This window comes from Chiloscyllium punctatum, chromosome 10, assembly GCF_047496795.1.
Source record: "Chiloscyllium punctatum isolate Juve2018m chromosome 10, sChiPun1.3, whole genome shotgun sequence".
Lineage (NCBI taxonomy): Eukaryota > Metazoa > Chordata > Chondrichthyes > Orectolobiformes > Hemiscylliidae > Chiloscyllium > Chiloscyllium punctatum.
In genome coordinates, this window is record NC_092748.1 from 30,748,818 (window position 1) to 30,767,299 (window position 18,482).

General features: G+C 39.5%; 1 protein-coding gene across 5 annotated transcripts in view; it reads right to left on the minus strand.

The window, feature by feature from the left end:
• The window catches only part of LOC140481978 (uncharacterized), a 160,860-nt gene that overhangs the window by 16,276 nt on the left and 126,102 nt on the right, over nucleotides 1-18,482 (minus strand). For 3 of the 5 annotated variants that reach the window (XM_072578757.1, XM_072578759.1, XM_072578755.1), the window contains 3 exons: nucleotides 15,197-15,784; nucleotides 7,745-8,383; nucleotides 3,719-4,297 (listed from right to left, as the gene is read on the minus strand). In XM_072578757.1, the coding sequence (XP_072434858.1) occupies nucleotides 3,719-4,297; nucleotides 7,745-8,383; nucleotides 15,197-15,784 (1,806 nt within the window). The remainder of the gene's footprint in view (nucleotides 1-3,718; nucleotides 4,298-7,744; nucleotides 8,384-15,196; nucleotides 15,785-18,482) is intronic. The other 2 variants (XM_072578758.1, XM_072578760.1) reach the window with 2 other exon arrangements.

Below are 18,482 nucleotides of genomic sequence, written 5' to 3' on the forward strand. Positions count from 1 at the left end.
AACATGTGGTTGCAAGATAATGGCTAAAATAAAAGGGCTCGTTTTGGTACCTACACAAATTTAGAAGTATTTATTGTCAGGTTAATATTCCTGTTTTCTAAAGTAGAATCCCTTTCTGCAACTGAGTCAGTCATGGCCCATTTAGTCGACCAATTGCCTCTAAATCATAAGGTTCTTGGGGAAGTGCAGTTTTACAGGTGAAATATTCAACCTCAACCACATCTACTTGTCTGGTGAATGTTAAAGGGAATTATCTCAAACCAAAGCAGGGACATTACCCCACAGAGACCTGACGGATGTTTATCTCTCAGTCAATGGCACACAGCAGCTTATCTGATCATTACTACAATTTCGAATTTGGGGAGTTTAGTGAATGCAGTAGCTGTCATGATCACATTTCAAAAAGCACTACATTGCTTGTGAAGCACATTGAGGCATCTGCTGGTCACAAAAATTGTTATTATATAAATGCAAGTCTTCCCTATAACCTCAATGTATTGAAATGAAAATCGGATGTCATGCCTTCTAATTTGATTGATTCTCTTTCATGAACTGTATAATTGTTTTCTTCCTGTTGCATTCAAAAGTCTAGTCTTCCTTTTGCAATGATTTAATCAAGAGAGTACGCCAGGTATCAAATTAACAAAGGATTGGGGTCAATGAATGGAAAGTTCTGATGACTAATTGAACTCAGCAGTCAGGAAATAGGTAGATAAAGTAGAAAATACAGCAAATGACCAGATAGCAAAAAGAAAAGCCCAGCAGAATAGGAAAATAATTGGGCAATCTCTGGCCAATGCTACTCATTTGTGCCAACTGTGAAAGGAATCACCACTTAATTTGGCTTCTACAGCCACAACTGATGATGGTCAATCAAGAAATGACACACACACTGGTAATAGTCCATCTCTTCAGAATAGTGTGATCTAACATTCCTGCTTGTTGAAAGTACAGCAGATGATTCTACAGTGAAGCCAATGGTTGTCTCTCATTCAGGGCAATGAAGGGTTATTCAAGGATTAAGCTAGTGTGTGGAGGGCAAACAACAAGGTAAGGGTGACCCAATCAATTTTGACATTGGTCTATATCCTAAATTTGCTTACAGCTTATTGTCAAGGATAATTTTTTAGTTAATAATTTTACCAAAAAAATCTCTGACCTACCTGGACAATGCTCCTTGGTCACCCGATGGCTTTTGAATGGTGTCAGTGAAAATAACAAGGTTATCTACCCTACTAACTTGTTTGCTTTTTTTTTAATTCTGTGGATCAAGACTTGATTGCAAGGTCCATTATCAATGGAGAATTTTTATTGAGCCATCAATTAAACTGAAGGTGATCATGCTCTTAGCCCAAAGGAGCTTTGAACAAATATAATATTGTTAAGAACATTGATCATCTCTATGGTATGAAATGAGATTACCTCATCCACTACAAATGGTGTGTGATGAAAGTTGTGGTCAGAATGCGTTACAGATGACAGCTCTCTGGGTTAAGAAAATCCAACAGGGGACTGTAGAAATGGACAAGTAAATTGAATGAGCTAAACAATGAGAATGTTACACAATTGTGTGAGGTTTTTGTAGAGGTTTGTCTACTAAGGAACTAAGAATAGGGGAGTGAAGAGAAGTTGAACAATCAGCAAACACATTTAACTCACGATCACATGATGATGTCATGAAAAAGCTTCAAGATGCAACAGCCATCCTCTATGATGAAGATCCCAGCACACAGGACAGTTTAAGAGTGAACAGAAAGGCCAGCAATGAAGTCAATTGTCCTACGGAGTTCTCCAGAGAATAGGAAGAAGAAATAGCTGCTAGAAAGATTCATTTAAAAGTCTAGTGCAAAGAACCCTTCAAAGGATGCTGCAAAGAGTCTCAAAGCTCTCCTCATAGTACCCTTTCCAGTAGCCCTTCAAACGTTCCTCCCAATCTCCAGTAAACCCACCTCCACAACCTCTCGTTCATGTGTGAGGAGAATGTGAGGCTTCATATTTGGTGAGATCCAAACCTTGTGTTTTCTTAGATTTTCCACATTAGGATTAATTTATTATTGATGTTTTCTAAGTTTTCTTAATATTACAATGTAACTGTGGATGGGTGGCATAGAATCTATTTCTGGGTCAAAAGTTCTGGATTTGAATCTCATGCCAGGATTTGTTGGCCATGGACAGTGTGGTCCAACAGGTTTATTATCAGCCTGTAAATCCTTCTAATATGCTTGATGGCAGGTGGCAATAGCAGAGAGACTGCTGGTCAGCTAGCTTGGCCTACTCCAGGAGGTAAACAGCTGCAGTACATTGGGTATAATCGTGGAAGTCCAGGATACGACTCTCATAAACAAAGACAGGAGAAAAGATTGACAAGCAGAATGTGTATGTTCTGATGGAAGTTGTGAGGCCAACAGTAGTGCAGGTCATGTCAGCGAACCAGTAACCTAAAAGCCTGGTCTAATGAGCATTTAAGTTTCAGGCTATATAGATGCTAAAAAGGATTGACAATGTAGATGTAACACAGACGTTTCTTGCGGTGGGACAATTTTGAGCAAGAGATCCTGGTTTTAGATTAAGCGATGGCAAATTTAAAACAGACATGAGGAGAAATTACTTCTCTCATAGGATTTTGAATCTGTGGAAGTCTCTGCTCCAGATAGTGGTGGAAGTCCAGACATAGAATAACTTTAAGGAGGAGATAGACAGATCTTTAAACATTGATGGGTTGAAGGGTTGTGGGGAGCTGCAGGAAAGTAGAGTTAAGGTCAAGATAAGATCACATTAGAAGATGGAGCAGGCTTGAGGAGCTGGATTGTCTACTCCCACTCCTAGTTCTTGTGCCCTGGAGTTCTGACTGCATGGCAGAGGGTGGAATTTAAATTCAATTAATTACATCTGGAATTGAAAGCTAGTCTCACCATTTGAAAAACCCATCTGTTGCACTGATCTCCTTTATTAGGGCAGGAAATCTGCCTGCTTTGTCTGGCCTACATGTGATCCAGATTGACGTACTTGAGGCGACTCTTGATTGTTCTTTGAAAGGGTGCAGCAAGCCACTCAGTTCAAGAGAATTCAGGGATGGACAAACAAATGCTGACATTGTCAGCACCCTCAACATGCCATGAAAATATTTTTTAAACGTACATTCCAAAAGCCTTTTTCCCCTCAGGAATGTTACCCTGCTTATAACATCTCATCTATGTTTTGCATCATGTTTCTTTTCTAGTAACCAACTAATGTTATTAAGTGAAGATTTTTGGTAATATTTTCTTTGACTTCTTTTCTTCTTCTTTCTCTAACTTTTGCTTACACATAGGTTATCGAGAGTATGGAGAAAAATGTAATTGAAGTCACAATCCGATCAGCCATGGTATTATTGAGTGATGGATCAGGCTAGAGAAGCAGAATGGTTTAGTGATGCTCCTAATTCATAGGTTTGTACGTTAGTACGTTCCACTTTTGATGATGACGTGTACTATGGATATTAGGTTAGTTTTGTTTTGGTGACAATCATTGTACAACTCAAGAATGACCAATTTCTACCTGCAAAATACTACATTCTCATCTTTTGTGCTAAAACTTGAGAATGAATTTGCAAATGCACCATGTACTTGATTCTGTCTTTTCCATCAGCTTTAAACAAACATTCTTGCTTATTTGATATTTTGAAAATACTTTTCTGTTGCTATCAGCAAATTGTAATGTATTGTTAAATGATCCTTACCGTCAAGTGGTTCAGGAGAAACTGATTTCAGTATCGATATCAACTGCTGTTGGATTTGTGCTATAGTCTGAAAGGTCTTTTGTATAAAGATGGAATCAGGAGAATAAACTATCTGTTGTAGCTCTGCAGAATGGACAGCCTTGGCTCCAATAACAATGGGCACTATACCAGCTCTCTTTAAAGCATGTGCTGCCTGTCCAACATCATCCCTGGACTTGCCAGCAGTGATCAGCACCAGAATCTGTGTAGCTCCCATATCTTTTCTGCTCCCAGCAGATGCGATAAAGACGTTTCTTGTAACATAGTTCAGTGCTGCGCCAGTGTTGAGGACTCTTCCTGTTTTCCGTCTGAGCACTGTTGTTGCAGCCAACACTTCATCTTTACTTGCGTAAGTATTAAGTCCAAATTCAGTTTTTGAGTCATGACTATATTGCACCATAGCAACTTGATCTTTGTCAGGACCAATGTCGAGTTCCTGGATTACTTTAAGCAGAAATGCACGAACTAGGGGAAATGCTTTACCCATTCCAAGTGTGCCATCAATAAGGAAGACAATATCTGTTTGCCTGGCTGCAGGAGCTAAATAGAAATGTAAGGAAAGAGCAGAAAATCATAATTTATATAATACAGCAAAAGATTTTATACTAATATAGCAACTTTAACACCACAAAACATCCCAACGCATTTCACCAGAGCATAACCGGAACACAAATATATTGAACAAGGTCTTTTCAAAGGTTCTGTGAGAGTGGAGAGGTCTAGGGAGGAAATTCCAGAGGTTCTGCCTCAATTCCTGGAGGCAAGGCTGAAAATAGAGCAACAAAGGAAGTACTCAATGCATAAGGCCAGATTGAAAGAAGCACAGGGCTCTTAGAGGATTCTAGATCTGGAGAAGGCTCCAAATGTGGGGGGGAGGGGTATGACATTATAAAGGGATTTCAACAGCAAAGTTAGAATTTTACAGTGAGCATTACTGTGAACAAAGAGTGATGAATTAACTCAAGGTTATAGAGCATGGAGGTTAATTTAATGGTTGCTAAAATTCAAAACATTTCTCTTTCTCCCCCAACAATTTGCTAATTAGTTTGTTAATTGCCACTACTTGTCACTTCACCATCAGATTGAATATACACATAACATAGAGAAGAATAAACCAACTCTTAGAATCTAAACCATTATTATTCAATTACCAGTTAGACAGGTTACCAATGCTGAAAGTTTTCTTCACAAATTTAACATACAATTCCATGTACAATAGTAAGTTCCTAATACAATGGTAGTCTATATGTTTGGATCAAATTGCTGGGGGGACATATTTAGACTCAGGAACTGATTACAAGAGTGCACAGTGAAATGGGAACTATACATTCTTAAATAATTAACTGTTCAATTATTTAATTACAGCTAATAGTAATAAGTAATTTGTGGATGTCTTTCAGTGTTGAAACAAATTTAGAATCATGTGGAATCTGTTGTGACTTTGAGGTTGGTACACTTTCTTGGCTACAAAAACAATGGGCATTATATTATCCTGATTGTATCAGCTAAACTCCAAGGAAGATTCACTGATTTTCCTAGGAACAATGAGAGCAAAATTAATGAAGCTGCATCTGTGATCAATGTATTTATCATATAGTTCCATGCACCATCTATATTTTGGGATATTCTTGTTATAGTTGCACCTTTTTGAAAACAAAATTGTGTTCAAAGTCCAATCTTCAATTAAGAATATATTAAAACCAAATTCAATTATTGAATTGAAAGTATATAATACCACAACAATCTGATCTTTGATCCAACATCAAGTTCTTGAATAATTTGAGTAATTCTTACTGTTAACTACTTACAGTTGAATTACTGTCTATTCTGCCTGTTCTATAATTTTTTGTTACTCATTCACAGTGATATTAGCTAGTTCAGCACTTATTGTTCATCCCTGATGGTCCTGGAGAAGGTAGTGGTGTTCTTAAGCCAGTTTCATGTTTCTTCACAAATCCTACAAATGTTTAGTGTTTCTAATTGCAAATGTTTCTTAATGCAAATGTCTGCACCGAATAGACTTGGGCAGCAGGCACTTAAGGTTTATTTAGAAGCAAAAGCAGAAAATTCTCTAAAAGCTCAGCAGAACTGGCAGCATCTGTGGAGAAAAATCAGAGTTAATGTTTTAGGCTGAGTGACCCTTCCTTAACACTGATGGTAGCCAGGAAAATGTTGGTTTATACACAGAAGATACGGTAGGGGGAAGAGATTAAGGAGTAAACGTTCGATGTGGATAGGGCCCAAAGAGAGGGAAAACAGCCACACAGACAAAAGGGTGGATATTGGTCTGGCTAGGAAGGTGAATAGTTATTAATGGGGACTAATAGTGGTTAACAATGCATTGTGTGTAATAGCAGACAGTGTGCTAACAAAGCAAGGGGTAAGGACATTAAAGTTCTCAAGCCTCCTGCATATAAATTGATATTTTTCCAGCTACCATTAGTTCTGAGGAAGGAAAACTGGACCCAAAATGTTACCTTTGATTTCTCTCCACTGGTGCTGCCAGACCTACTGAGCTTTTCCAGCAATTTGTTTTCGTTTCTGATTTCCAGCATCCACAGTTCTTTCGGTTTTTACTTAAGTTTTTTTGCTGACTTCAAGACATCAGAACAAATCACATCTGGCTTCATTAATAAGTAGTCCCCTTGAAATTCAGCAAAATTGCGAGAATTGAAAGGGGCCATTAGAGTCTGACACTCTGCTGGGAAAGGAAGGAGCAGTAAGAGGAGGGGAGGTTCTAAGCTGTATGCTGTATCCAGCCAAGGATGTTGACGGATTAATTTCCCTACATGAAGCTCTCAGGCTAACAAAGTTTGAGACATCTGCACTTCAGTAAGGGTGTCTTCACAGAAATTGCAGCAACAACTGTAATTGCAATGAACTGTGGCAATATACATTTATGTGCCCAGCAGTTTGGAGCTGAAGATATGCACATCATTTTTTGTAGTATTTCATCCATTGTTGTGTAAGGGAGGTCAATGTGCCTCTCTCTTCTCTGGAAGACAACTAACTATATTTCACTCTCGCTTATCAGCAGAGAAAGCACAGTGTTTCACAAGGAATGCTGATCTCCCCATGAAGTAGAGTGGCATTGACTACATGCATATCGCTCTGTAGGCGCTACCTACTAACTTTGTCCTGTGCCAAAATTGGATGTGATTCCACTCCCTCAATCTCCAACTGATTTCTGAGCACAGTCAGTGAATTATGCAGGTCAGTGCCTGGCAGTAGTCATGAAGTCTTCCACACTAGCTCTGTTTGGCCAACCAAGACAAAGCTCGAAGGTGAGTACTGGGTGACAGTCGAGTTGACGACACTCATGGTGATCCTGGTGTGCAATCCATAATCATGCGTGCATGTCAAAGCATTGGCGCATCCAATCAGCATCTCTGTAATGAGAGGTCGCAACACAGCAGGCCGAATAGCAGATGGCACCACCCTTGACATTCCTATAGCATGTTCATAAACCAATAGAACAGGAAAGAAAAGAGCCTAACAATGCCTCAGAGAACGTTCTCTGTTATTCAGCAAATTCAAGAGAACAATGTTGCTCCACAGTAGGCCAATGATTACTGATGACAGATAACAGTGCTGACAGTCTCGGTTTTTTCCCTGCTAAAACAAGGAACCCTGAAGTTAACTGCCTCAAAGAAATAATGGCTTCCAGGGTTAAACATTCACTGAGAGACAGAAGTGAGCTAAAATATTGATTGCTGAAGGGAAATAAAGTGATTTACAGGCAACAAAGCAGACAACGCTACACCATGAGAAGCACACATTATGTGTCAGGAGGGTATAGTTGAATGTTGCACTGCCACTCTATGAGAGTATGGTGGCCTGCCTAGAAGGCCACTCTTGATGTTTCAGGGTTTATAATTACCAACAAATGTCCAACTAATCTTGTATAATCTTCTTTCTAGAAGATTAAACATCCTAAGTATTAGAGAAATGCACCGATAAGTAAAGCACAAAACCCAGTTTGTGTACCTTCTTCACTCGTAACCACTGATTCACCAGCAATTACATTTGACTCTTTAGTTGTTACTGTTGGAGCAGTTAGTATCGACAATGGTGTCATCACCCTTTCCTGTACATGGGGTAGATTTCGGAATTCCTTGACACTGAAAACTAAATTGGGGCCAGTTGCAATTTCTTGTAACTCAGCTGAATCTGCGTCTCGTACTCCAACGGCAAACGTCGTTACGGCAGCTTGCTTTAGTTTATCTGCAAATGGTTTAACAGCATCCATTGATGTACCACCAGTGAACAACACCAGAAATTGAGGAACCCCTTGCTCTTTTCTGCTTCCAGCACGACTAGTGAAGTGGTTCCTAAAGACAAAGTCCAGTGCTGTGCCAGTATTGAGCACTGTGCCTCCTTTTAACTGGAGTCCTTTGACATGACGCAGAATGTCAGCTTTTGATGAATAGGTGTTAAGATAGAATTCTGTTTCTGCATTGTGACTGAACTGTGCTAGACCCACTCGCACTCGGTCACTGCCAATATTTAGATTCTCAACTGTATTTCTGATGAAATCATGGACAAGATGTAAATTTGTGTTTCCAACATTCTCTGATCCGTCAATAAGGAACACAATGTCTCTCTTGTTCACTTCTTCAGGTGAGACTGAAAAAAAGAATATAAGTGCAATTAGCAGCAGATCATGTAAGAACAGATAGCCATTATATACAATGAGTTGAATTTTTTTTTTCTTATTATGATAGATACATATCACCTCAGGTGCCATTAATTCAACAAATTTTAGGAGTTGTGCAATAGACAGAGTGACAATAAATGAAACCATAGAATCACAGAATGCTTGCAGACAGAAGGAGACCATTTGTCCCATCAAGCATGGAGGGTTCCCTTTAACAGCCGTTTTGCCAGATGCATTCCCCAACCTTTTCTCTCTAGTCCTACTTTTACCTTCCTTTGGACAGCCAGTCAATTTCATTTGAAAAGCCGTGTTGAATTTGCCTTGTTATTCTCAAACAATGCATCTGGATCCTAACCACTTGCTGCACAAAACATTTTCCTCCGGTCATCTTTGGTTCTTGAAACCTGAGACTCCTTACTATCAACCTTTCTGTCGCAAGTTTCTCCCTATCTATGTAACTAGATGCCTCACAATTTCAACACCTCAATCATATCATTTCTCAACTTGTTTTTTTTAATCCAAATAAAGGACAACCCCAGCTTCTTCAATTTATCTACAAAACCAAAATCCCTCATTCACGTATCCATTCTCAGAAATCTTATCTGCATGTTCCCCAAAGTCTTTGCATCCTTCTGACAGTGTGGCACTCAGAATTATACACATTACTCTGGCTGAGAACCAACCAATGTTTTATGAAGATTAGTCAGTAAGCTTCTTTGTAATCTGTACTACTGTTTATAAATCACAGCAACCACACACCATCTTAATATCTTTTTAAAACTTTATTGCCATTTTCAACAATTCGTTAACAGTCTCTGTTCTGGAGCACCCCCTCCTTCCTACCTCTCCTTCCCAATTATACCTTTTAGTTTATAATTCCTTACCCCAGTCATTTCACAAATCTCTGTTAAATTGCATTTGCCACAAGTCTGCCCATTCCACTAGGCTTTTTCTTTGAAGTCTCGAAGTCTATCATTAGCTCCTCACAACTCTCAATTATTTCAAAGTTCTGTTATCTGCAAGTTTTGAAACTGTAACCTGCACATCCAAGCCAAAGTCATGAGTAAATATGATGAAAAGCAGTGCACTGAATACTGACTCTAATGGGAACAGCATTGCATATGTTCCTCCAGCTTGAAAAAAAATTCATCTCCCCTCTATCTCAGTTACTCAGACCACTTTGTATGCTCCTGTCCTGTAATTTAGCTGACAGCCTATTCTATCAAAAGCTTTTAGAAGTCCACATCAATCACATTATTATCATCTTTGTTCCCTTCTTTGTCATTCACAACCTAGGCGAAATTTGACAATCTATATCTGTCTCTATCATTTCTCATTTGTAAAAGGAAAACTGAAGTCGATCAACAAAATTAGACACAGAGCAAGTAATCCAGCAGGGAAACGTAGTGGATCAAGGAAACGTGCGTGGACTTTAATTTAAAAGGCTTCCTCAAAAGCTTTTCAATTGGACTCTAACCCTATGCAGATTATAGCATACAGGTGACATGAGATAAATGTTGTTGATGTCTTTTCAATCTGAAAGAAACCCTTCTCAGATCAGTACATTCATGTTCTGTGAGGTTAATGCTTTCTCATTCCAGCAACTTTGAGATCAAGATAGTCATAATATTATCTTCATAGCATAATTGTAACCATTCCAACTCACACAAAATAAAATCTTTGCGGCCTATAACCATTTCACTGAATACATTTAACTTAAGATCATTCAGCAAAGATTAGACTTTCACCCTCCCTGTCTAAATTGATATTTGAAACCAGAGTGGTTTCAAGCAAAGACCTTAACTGACAAGGTTTGTATAACTGAGCAAGTTAAAGCATTTTTCCAGACATATGTGTGATTTGATAAAACTGAAGATTTAATGAAAATATTACATAAGCATTTTGGATTCATCTACAGAAAGGAAGTGGATGTTGTAAAATTAACACTAAAAGTGGAAAAGGTGTGAAGGAAAGATTTGCTATCTGAATTAGCATTACTGAAAATTGGGGAATCATCTGGTCCAGATGGAATACATTCTAAGTTGCTGAAAGATGCAGAATGTAGAAATTTCAGAGCCATCAGCCAAACTTGTTCCACATTTGTTGGTGTACGAATAATGTCAGAGGACTGGAGGATTGCAAATGTGATATTATTAATCAAGAAAGAGTCAGGAGAAAAGAACAGAAACTACAGGCTACTGTCAGCTTAACATTAGTGATGGGGAAATTACCGAAACCATTCTCAAAGACATAATAAATTTTAATTTGGAAAGGCATACGTTAGTCAAAGAGATCCAATATGGATTTCCTAAAGACAATTCGGAATTATTTAGTTGATTGAATTCTGCAGGAGGTATATAATAATAATGAGATGTTTTGGACACATGTTTTTTTTAATTCAGGGTAAAATGGCAGAGGTCACATGAACTTTTCTGAGTGTTATTTCATCCAGATAGTTAATTATCAAAGACAGGCTCATACAGTGTTGCTAGGTGATGCTGTACAGTAATAAAAACCGAAAGAACTGCAGATGCTGTAAATCAGAAACAAAAACAGAAGTTGCTGGAAAAGCTCAGAAGTTCAGGTGGTATCTGTGAAGAGAAATCAGAGTTGGCATTTTGGGTTTTTCTGAGGAAGGGTAACCGGACCAGAAATGTCAACTCTGATTTAGAGTCATAGAGTCATAGAGATGTACAGCATGGAAACAGACCCTTCGGTCCAACCTGTCCATGCTGACCAGATATCCCAACCCAATCTAGTCCCACCTGCCAGCACCCGGCCCATATCCCTCCAAACCCTTCCTAGTCATATACCCATCCAAATGCCTCTTAAATGTTGCAATTGTACCAGCCTCCACCACTTCCTCTGGCAGCTCATTCCATACACGTACTACCCTCTATGTGAAAAAGTTGCCACTTAGGCCTCTTTTATATCTTTCCCCTCTCACCCTAAACCTATGCCCTCTAGTTCTGGACTCCCTGACCCCAGGGAAAAGACTTGGTCTATTTATCCTATCCATGCCCCTCATAATTTTGTAAACCTCTATAACATCACCCCTCAGCCTCTAACGCTCCAGGGAAAACAGCCCCAGCCTGTTCAGCTTCTCCTTGTAGCTCAAATCCTCCAACCCTGGCAACATCCTTGTAAATCTTTTCTGAACCCTTTCAAGTTTCACAACATCTTTCCAATAGGAAGGAGACCAGAATTGCATGCAATATTCCAACAGTGGCCTAACCAATGTCCTATACAGCTGCAACATGACCTCCCAACTCATGTACTCAATACTCTGACCAATAAACGAAAGCATACCAAACGCCTTCTTCACTATCCTATCTACCTGCTACTCCACTTTCAAGGAGGTATGAATCTGCACTCCAAGGTATCTTTGTTTAGCAACACTCCCTAGGACCTTACCATTAAGTGTATAAGTCCTCCTAAGATTTGCTTTCCCAAAATGCAGCACCTCACATTTATCTTAATTAAACTCCATCTGCCACTTCTCAGCCCATTGGTCCATCTTGTCCAGATCCTGTTGTAATCTGAGGTAACCCTCTTCACTGTCCACTACACCTCCAATTTTGGTGTCATCTGCAAACTTACTAACTGTACCTCTTATGCTCACATCCAAATAATTTATGTAAATGACAAAAAGTAGAGGGCCCTGCACCAATCCTTGTGGCACTCCAGACTTGTGTCACAGGCCTCCAGACTGAAAAACAACACCACCCTCTGTCTTCTGCCTTTGAGCCAGTTCTATATCCAAATGGCTAGTTCTCCCTGTATTCCATGAGACCTAACTTGCTAATCAGTCTCCCATGGGGAACCTTGTCAAATGCCTTACTGAAGTCCATATAGATCACATCTACTGCTCTGCCCTCATCAATCTACTTTGTTACTTCTTCAAAAAAACTCAATCATGTTTGTGAGACATAATTTCCCATGCACAAAGCCATGTTGACTATCCCTAATCAGTCCTTGCCTTTCCAAATACATGTACATCCTGTTCCTCAGGATTCCCTCCAACAACTTGCCCACCACCGAGGTCAGGCTCACCGGTCTATAGTTCCCTGGCTTGTCTTTACCGCCCTTCTTAAACAGTGGCACCACATTTGCCAACCTCCAGTCTTCTGGCACCTCACCTGTGACTATTTTTCTTTCCACAGATGCTGCCAGACCTGCTAAGCTTTTCCAGCAACTTCTGTTTTCGATGCTGTATGGTGTTCAGGTTGAGTTTATTATGCTAGTGTCTGCTTCTCACACTTCTGGAAAGCTGCTTAAGGTTCTGGGGGTCAAGATTAACTAATTGGCATTCCTACCTAGAAACAAATCTAATGTGATGCTCATAGGGATGAATGCAGAGATGGCCATTTTTGAGATTAGGTTACAGTATTTCTGAGAATTTCACTGCATGTCACAAATAAGCAGCTATTTTTAAGTTGTTAACAAGTTGTCACTGCTTGGCTTAGTGAACTACCACAGCCAGATGTGGGAGAGAAATAATCTCTAGTCAAAGAAATACATCCCACAGGCATCTAAGGCATCCAAGAGATTTATGCTTTTGGTCAGAGGGGAAGAATCATCAGGACAGTCTTTACTATGCTCGCGAATTTCGGAAATTCTTTGAAAATCATGGGAAACACCTGAAGTGAATCATTCACTGAAATGGGGAATCATTAAAAATAACAGAATTAATTTGGCCCCTCAATGTTCTGTCATTCAAATAAGGTCAAGGCTGATCTGATTGTGCTTTAACTGCATTTTCCAGCCAGCTTTTTACCAATAAAAATCTGGCTAACTCAGCCTTGAATACATTCTACAATATTTAGCCTCTACTACACCACTGTGAAAGACAATGCAAAACACTAGCAAACCATTGGTAGCTGGTAGAAACTGTGAACTGTTTGCAATACTGACTGTAAATCTGCAGAGAGAGTGATAAGAAGTCACCATAGGTTAGCTCTTTCATTAGAGACAGATGGCTAGTGGTGGTTTAACCTGAGAGTCACAACACCTCAAGCGAGGGGGAGAGGTTGAGAGGGAAAGCCCTTCATTATAAGGGCTGAGCAGGAACTGAACCCATGCTGTTAGTGTCACTCTGCAATGCACACCAGCCAACTAAGCTGACTGGCCCCACCGAGAGACTGATGCATGATCAATATGAAGGGAGAATGTTCCTTTCCGTAACTTAAAGTATAAGTTGCCTACAGAAAGAAAGGTTGAGTTCATATTGTTCTTAGTCCTTTTTTTTTAACAATAAGTATTTTAAAAAGTTATATCTTGAAGTGTCATTCTTTCAAGAATTAACTAGAAATTCATATTACTTCAAGTTATTGTTTTCTGTGTTGATCATAACGAGTATCAAAGAATGTTGATCTTTTAAATTTATTTGTGGAATGTGGGCTGACCAGCATTTATTGCCCGTCTCTAGTTGGCCTTGAGAGTGCCTCAAGGCCATGTCGTAGTTGGTTTATACTTTAATATTCAGAAAGCATTTGAACAAGTGTTACACAGGTGATGTGTTAAGTTCAAAGTTCATGAAATAAAGGAGTCTGTTGGGGCATGGATAAAAGTTTAGTGCAGTGCCCATATAGAACATACAGGTTTAATTATTTAATTCTTAGTCCTTTTTTTTTAACAAGGTGGATTGCAGAGTAATTTCCTGAAAGTCATTTGGGTCCATTGCTGTCCTTGATTTTTAAGCACAGCATAGACTTGGGCATAGGGAGCAGAATTACAATACTTCCAGATGACTCAAAAGTTTGCAATGTACTGAATAATTATGAGGATAGTTACAGAATTTGTAATGAAATTGCCAAATATATTCCCAATGCCAATCAGTGTTAAGAAAGTTTAATTCAACCTTTATCTTTATAAAGTGCTTTTCTTATCCTTGTGATCTGCTAAAGTGCTTTGTCACCAATGAAGTATTGTTTGAAATCAAACTCCTTTTGTAATATAGGACCCCATCGAGCAGCCAATTGGTACACAGGAAGCTCCCACAAATAGAAATGTGATAATGACCAATCTGCTTTTGTGATGTTGATTGAAATCTAAATCTAGACCTGGACACCAGTAATAACTTCCTTGCTTTTCTTTGAAACAGTTATACCGAGTCTTTTTATGTCTATCTTAGAAAGTGCCTTAGAATGAGAAAGGTTTAACATTTTGCCCCAAGAGACCTCACTTTCGACAATGCAACAGATAATGGCTAGTATCTGGATTTCAGGCGATGCACTTTAAGAGAGCTAATATTGATAATACTAATAATAACTAATGTATCTATGGAGAGAAACAGTCAACATTTCAGTTGAGGAGATATCAGGAAAGTTGGAAGATTTCTCCCCCAAAAAAGAGGTTAAGACTTGGACATTTCCAAAATATTGATCTGTTCAATAGTGTAATAAGAGAGAAATATTTCTCTCTGGTGTGTGGCTTGGAAAAAACCTAGAGGAGATATTTCACTGAGAATTATCAATATGGGAACCATTGTACATGAACAGGTGGTGAAAAATAATGCACAAATGACTCTAAAAAAGGAGTTGATAAGGTATTTGAGGAAATTTAACTCAGAGGATTACAGACAACAAATGGTGAAATGAGACTCAGCATGGCTTGTTCTTTTAAAGTGCCAATACAGGCACACAGGATTTCTGGCTTCATTCAGGGTTTCAGGTTTCTATGAATCTATGGTTTCACAGGTTCAACTTCTATTAACTTAAATTTAGAGTATGTTGTGTAAATTGATGGCACAGCTTAAACATAATTAGTCAAAGGCTTCTTACCTTCAGTATTAACAGTAGTTATTTCCTCAATTATGAAAACGGTTTTAACTTTAGCTACCAGCTCCTTTTGAATACTTTGTAATTCCATGAAATCTCCCAGTTTCAAAACAAAATTTGGTTCATAAACGATCTTATGAAGCTCTGCTGTGTTGGCCATCTTGGCTCCAATAGCAATGGGCACGATACCAGCCTGCTTCATTGCATCTGCTGCCTGTCCAACATCATCTTTGGATTTCCCAGCAGTGATTAGCACCAGGATTTGCGTAGCTCCAGCAATGCCTCTGCTCCCTGCGGATGGACTGAAGACATTCCTTGTGACATAGTTCAATGCAGCACCAGTGTTGAGAGGTTTCCCTGTTTTCAGTCTCAGCTTTTGTACTGCATTGAATACCTCATCTTTGGTGGAATGAGTATTGAGGCCAAATTCAACTCTTGAGTCAGAACTGTATTGTACCACAGCAACTTGGTCTTTGTCAGGTCCAATTTCAAGCTCCTGAACTACTTTCTTAACAAAATCACGGACTAGAGGAAAGGATCTTCCCATTCCAGGAGACCCATCAATTAGGAAGACAATATCTCTCTTCCTGGCTGCAGAAATTGAGCAGAGATTTACATAAATATTATTTAGGTAGTTATCTTACAGAGTCAGCTAAGTAATCAGGAATCTGATGTGAACATTAAAGTATACAGTTTTTGAGGAGTACTCTATAGAGGACCTGTATGCTGGGTTGAGTATTTAGATTGATGAGATTCAAACTGGAGTGCTTGCCCAATTTTGATACATGTGCACCCTCAGAGATCAGTGACGTGCCAGCCCTGCAATAGGGCATGGAAAAGCACAGCAGGTCAGGCAGCATCCGAGGAGCAGGGTTCCACAATCCTCGTTCCTGATGAAGGGCTCATGTCCAAAACGTTGATTTTCCTGCTCCTCGGATGCTGCCTGACCTGCAGTGCTTTTCCAGTATCACACTCTTGATTGTGATCTCCAGCATCTGCAGTCTTCACTTTCTCCTGCTATAGGTCATTTCAGCTAATCAACCTCAAGATGTTTCTTTCACCTTGGGGTCCAGCTGAGATCTATTCGAAATACATGAGCACAAAAATTTGTCTCCATAATGCCTTACAATGTTAAAGCTACAAATGCTTTTGCAGTGCCAAAATGGTGTCATGTTGTGTGCACAAACATCGGGCACAGCCCGGTCTGGGTGCCATTTTAGTAAGGGCATTAACATTGACATTAGGAGTGTCCAGAGCAGACAGATTGTGATGTCAGGCAACATGCAAAGGTGATTTTTGAGACCAGTTATGTATTCCTCTCCTTAGAGCTCCAGTTTTCTTTCTTAACTTCAAACAGCTTCATCTGTGCTCACCAGCGAGAAAAGAGGTCCACACCAACCAGCAGTTTTTTAAAAAAGAGATCGTTAACTACATTCAAGTCATTTGCTGATTGAATTTTACGTGCATTTTAAAATTTTGTAGAACTGCTATGAGTTTTCTAACACTGTTTGAAGTTCATAAAGTTGATCTGAGGTGGTGATGTATGTGAGGAAGCCTTTGATTGTGACTTCAGTTGATGTGCATGAACTGACTCCTTACTTTCAATCATGGGTGCTGTAATGACCATCACCTTTTGCCTGCACATGAGAGGGAGATTGAGCAGCGATATTTCAGAAGAGGGCATGGAGCTGAGTGAGGAAAAGGAAGGGCAGAAAGCCTCTTAGCAGCAGCCTTTTCTCGCCAATGTCTTCAGCTGAGCTTTTCTCTCACTTCAGTCTAACCAAGGAGGTGCTCAGTAAAATCTGCCATCTCTCACAAGCAAATCTGCAGTGTCAGAGCAGAACAAGTGCAATGCTGTCAGAAAATCATTATAGCAATGTATCAGGATCTTTCTGACCTGACACAGATACATTGCTAACATCAGCTTGTTTGTATTCCACTACGGCTTAAGAAACGCTCGTTACTCCAGGAGAGCAGAGTACATTGTTGTTCTCTCTGAATAGACAAAGCATACATGGGGCTTTTGCAGGATAGTCAGCTTCTGCACAGGCCAGGCTTCCATTAAACTGCACACACCGGATTCTTCTTTATGTCACATCTAAATGAAGAGATGTTACATAGCCACAAAGGGTTCCACTCTCAGAATGTGCAGTTGGTGCTAATCACACCATGCAAGTCAGTGACCAATGTCCTGGCAGTGGTCACAATGTCATTACTCTGCTTTCTGTCTCTTCATATTTGAGACACCAGGTCAAGTCAGATTGTTTTGTTGGGTGACAAGGGCTATCTGCTGGCTACTTAGCCAATGACACTGATGTATAACCTAACAACTACATGGTCAGTATGTACATAATGAGAGTCAAGCTCCCACATGAAACATCATTGAACAGACCTTCAAAATTCTCAAGTAATACTTTCATTGGTTATAGAATTGTGGAACAACTTTGCAGTCCTCAAAGTGTGTGTCAAAAGTCACTGTGGTCTACAATATATTACTCGCCACACTGAAGGCACATTTTTGCCAGCAGGCGTAAAGCAAACAGCATTTTCTAAATCTGCAACTTCCACTATCTAGAATAACACAAGCAGCAGATTCATGGGAACACCCCCACTTGGAAGTTCCCCTCCAAGCCAAATAATATCCTGACTTGGAAATATATCACCACTCCTTCATTGTCACTGTGTCAAAACCCTGGATCTCCCTCCTTAATAACATTGAGGTATACCTGATCACAAAACTCACCATCTCAAGGTCAATTAGGAATGGACAACAAATTCTGGCCTAACCTGTGAGCCCTCCATCCTGTAAAAGGATTTTTAAAGAGTAGGACTATGAATATTACGTGTGTGTTGTGGTTCATAGAGAATATCTGTAGTTGAGTCAACGTGAATTGATGAATTAAGCAGTGTGTAAGAGGCAGTTAGTTTCTTTATAAGGATATTTATACATTTAAAGAAGCATTCATTGATCATGACCACCTGTGTGGGATCATTAAACTCCTTCATACACTCTATATAGGGACACCGCTGAAATTGACAGTAGTGGCTGTCTCCTCCCAGTGCCTTTGTAATGTCTAGTTGGAGATCAAGGTATAGGTCAAGGATTTGTCTCTCTTCCTGTCCATCTCCTGTGCCAGAGTCTCTTATGCTCACTCTTTTTGTCCAGCCATATCATTTTCACTTTCCCTGCAGGTAATACAGTCTTCCTCAGCCACTTCCAGCATCGGTTGCAGTCAGGAAGCATTTCATCCTTAAGAGGAAAGCAAAATACTGTAGATGCCAGAAATCT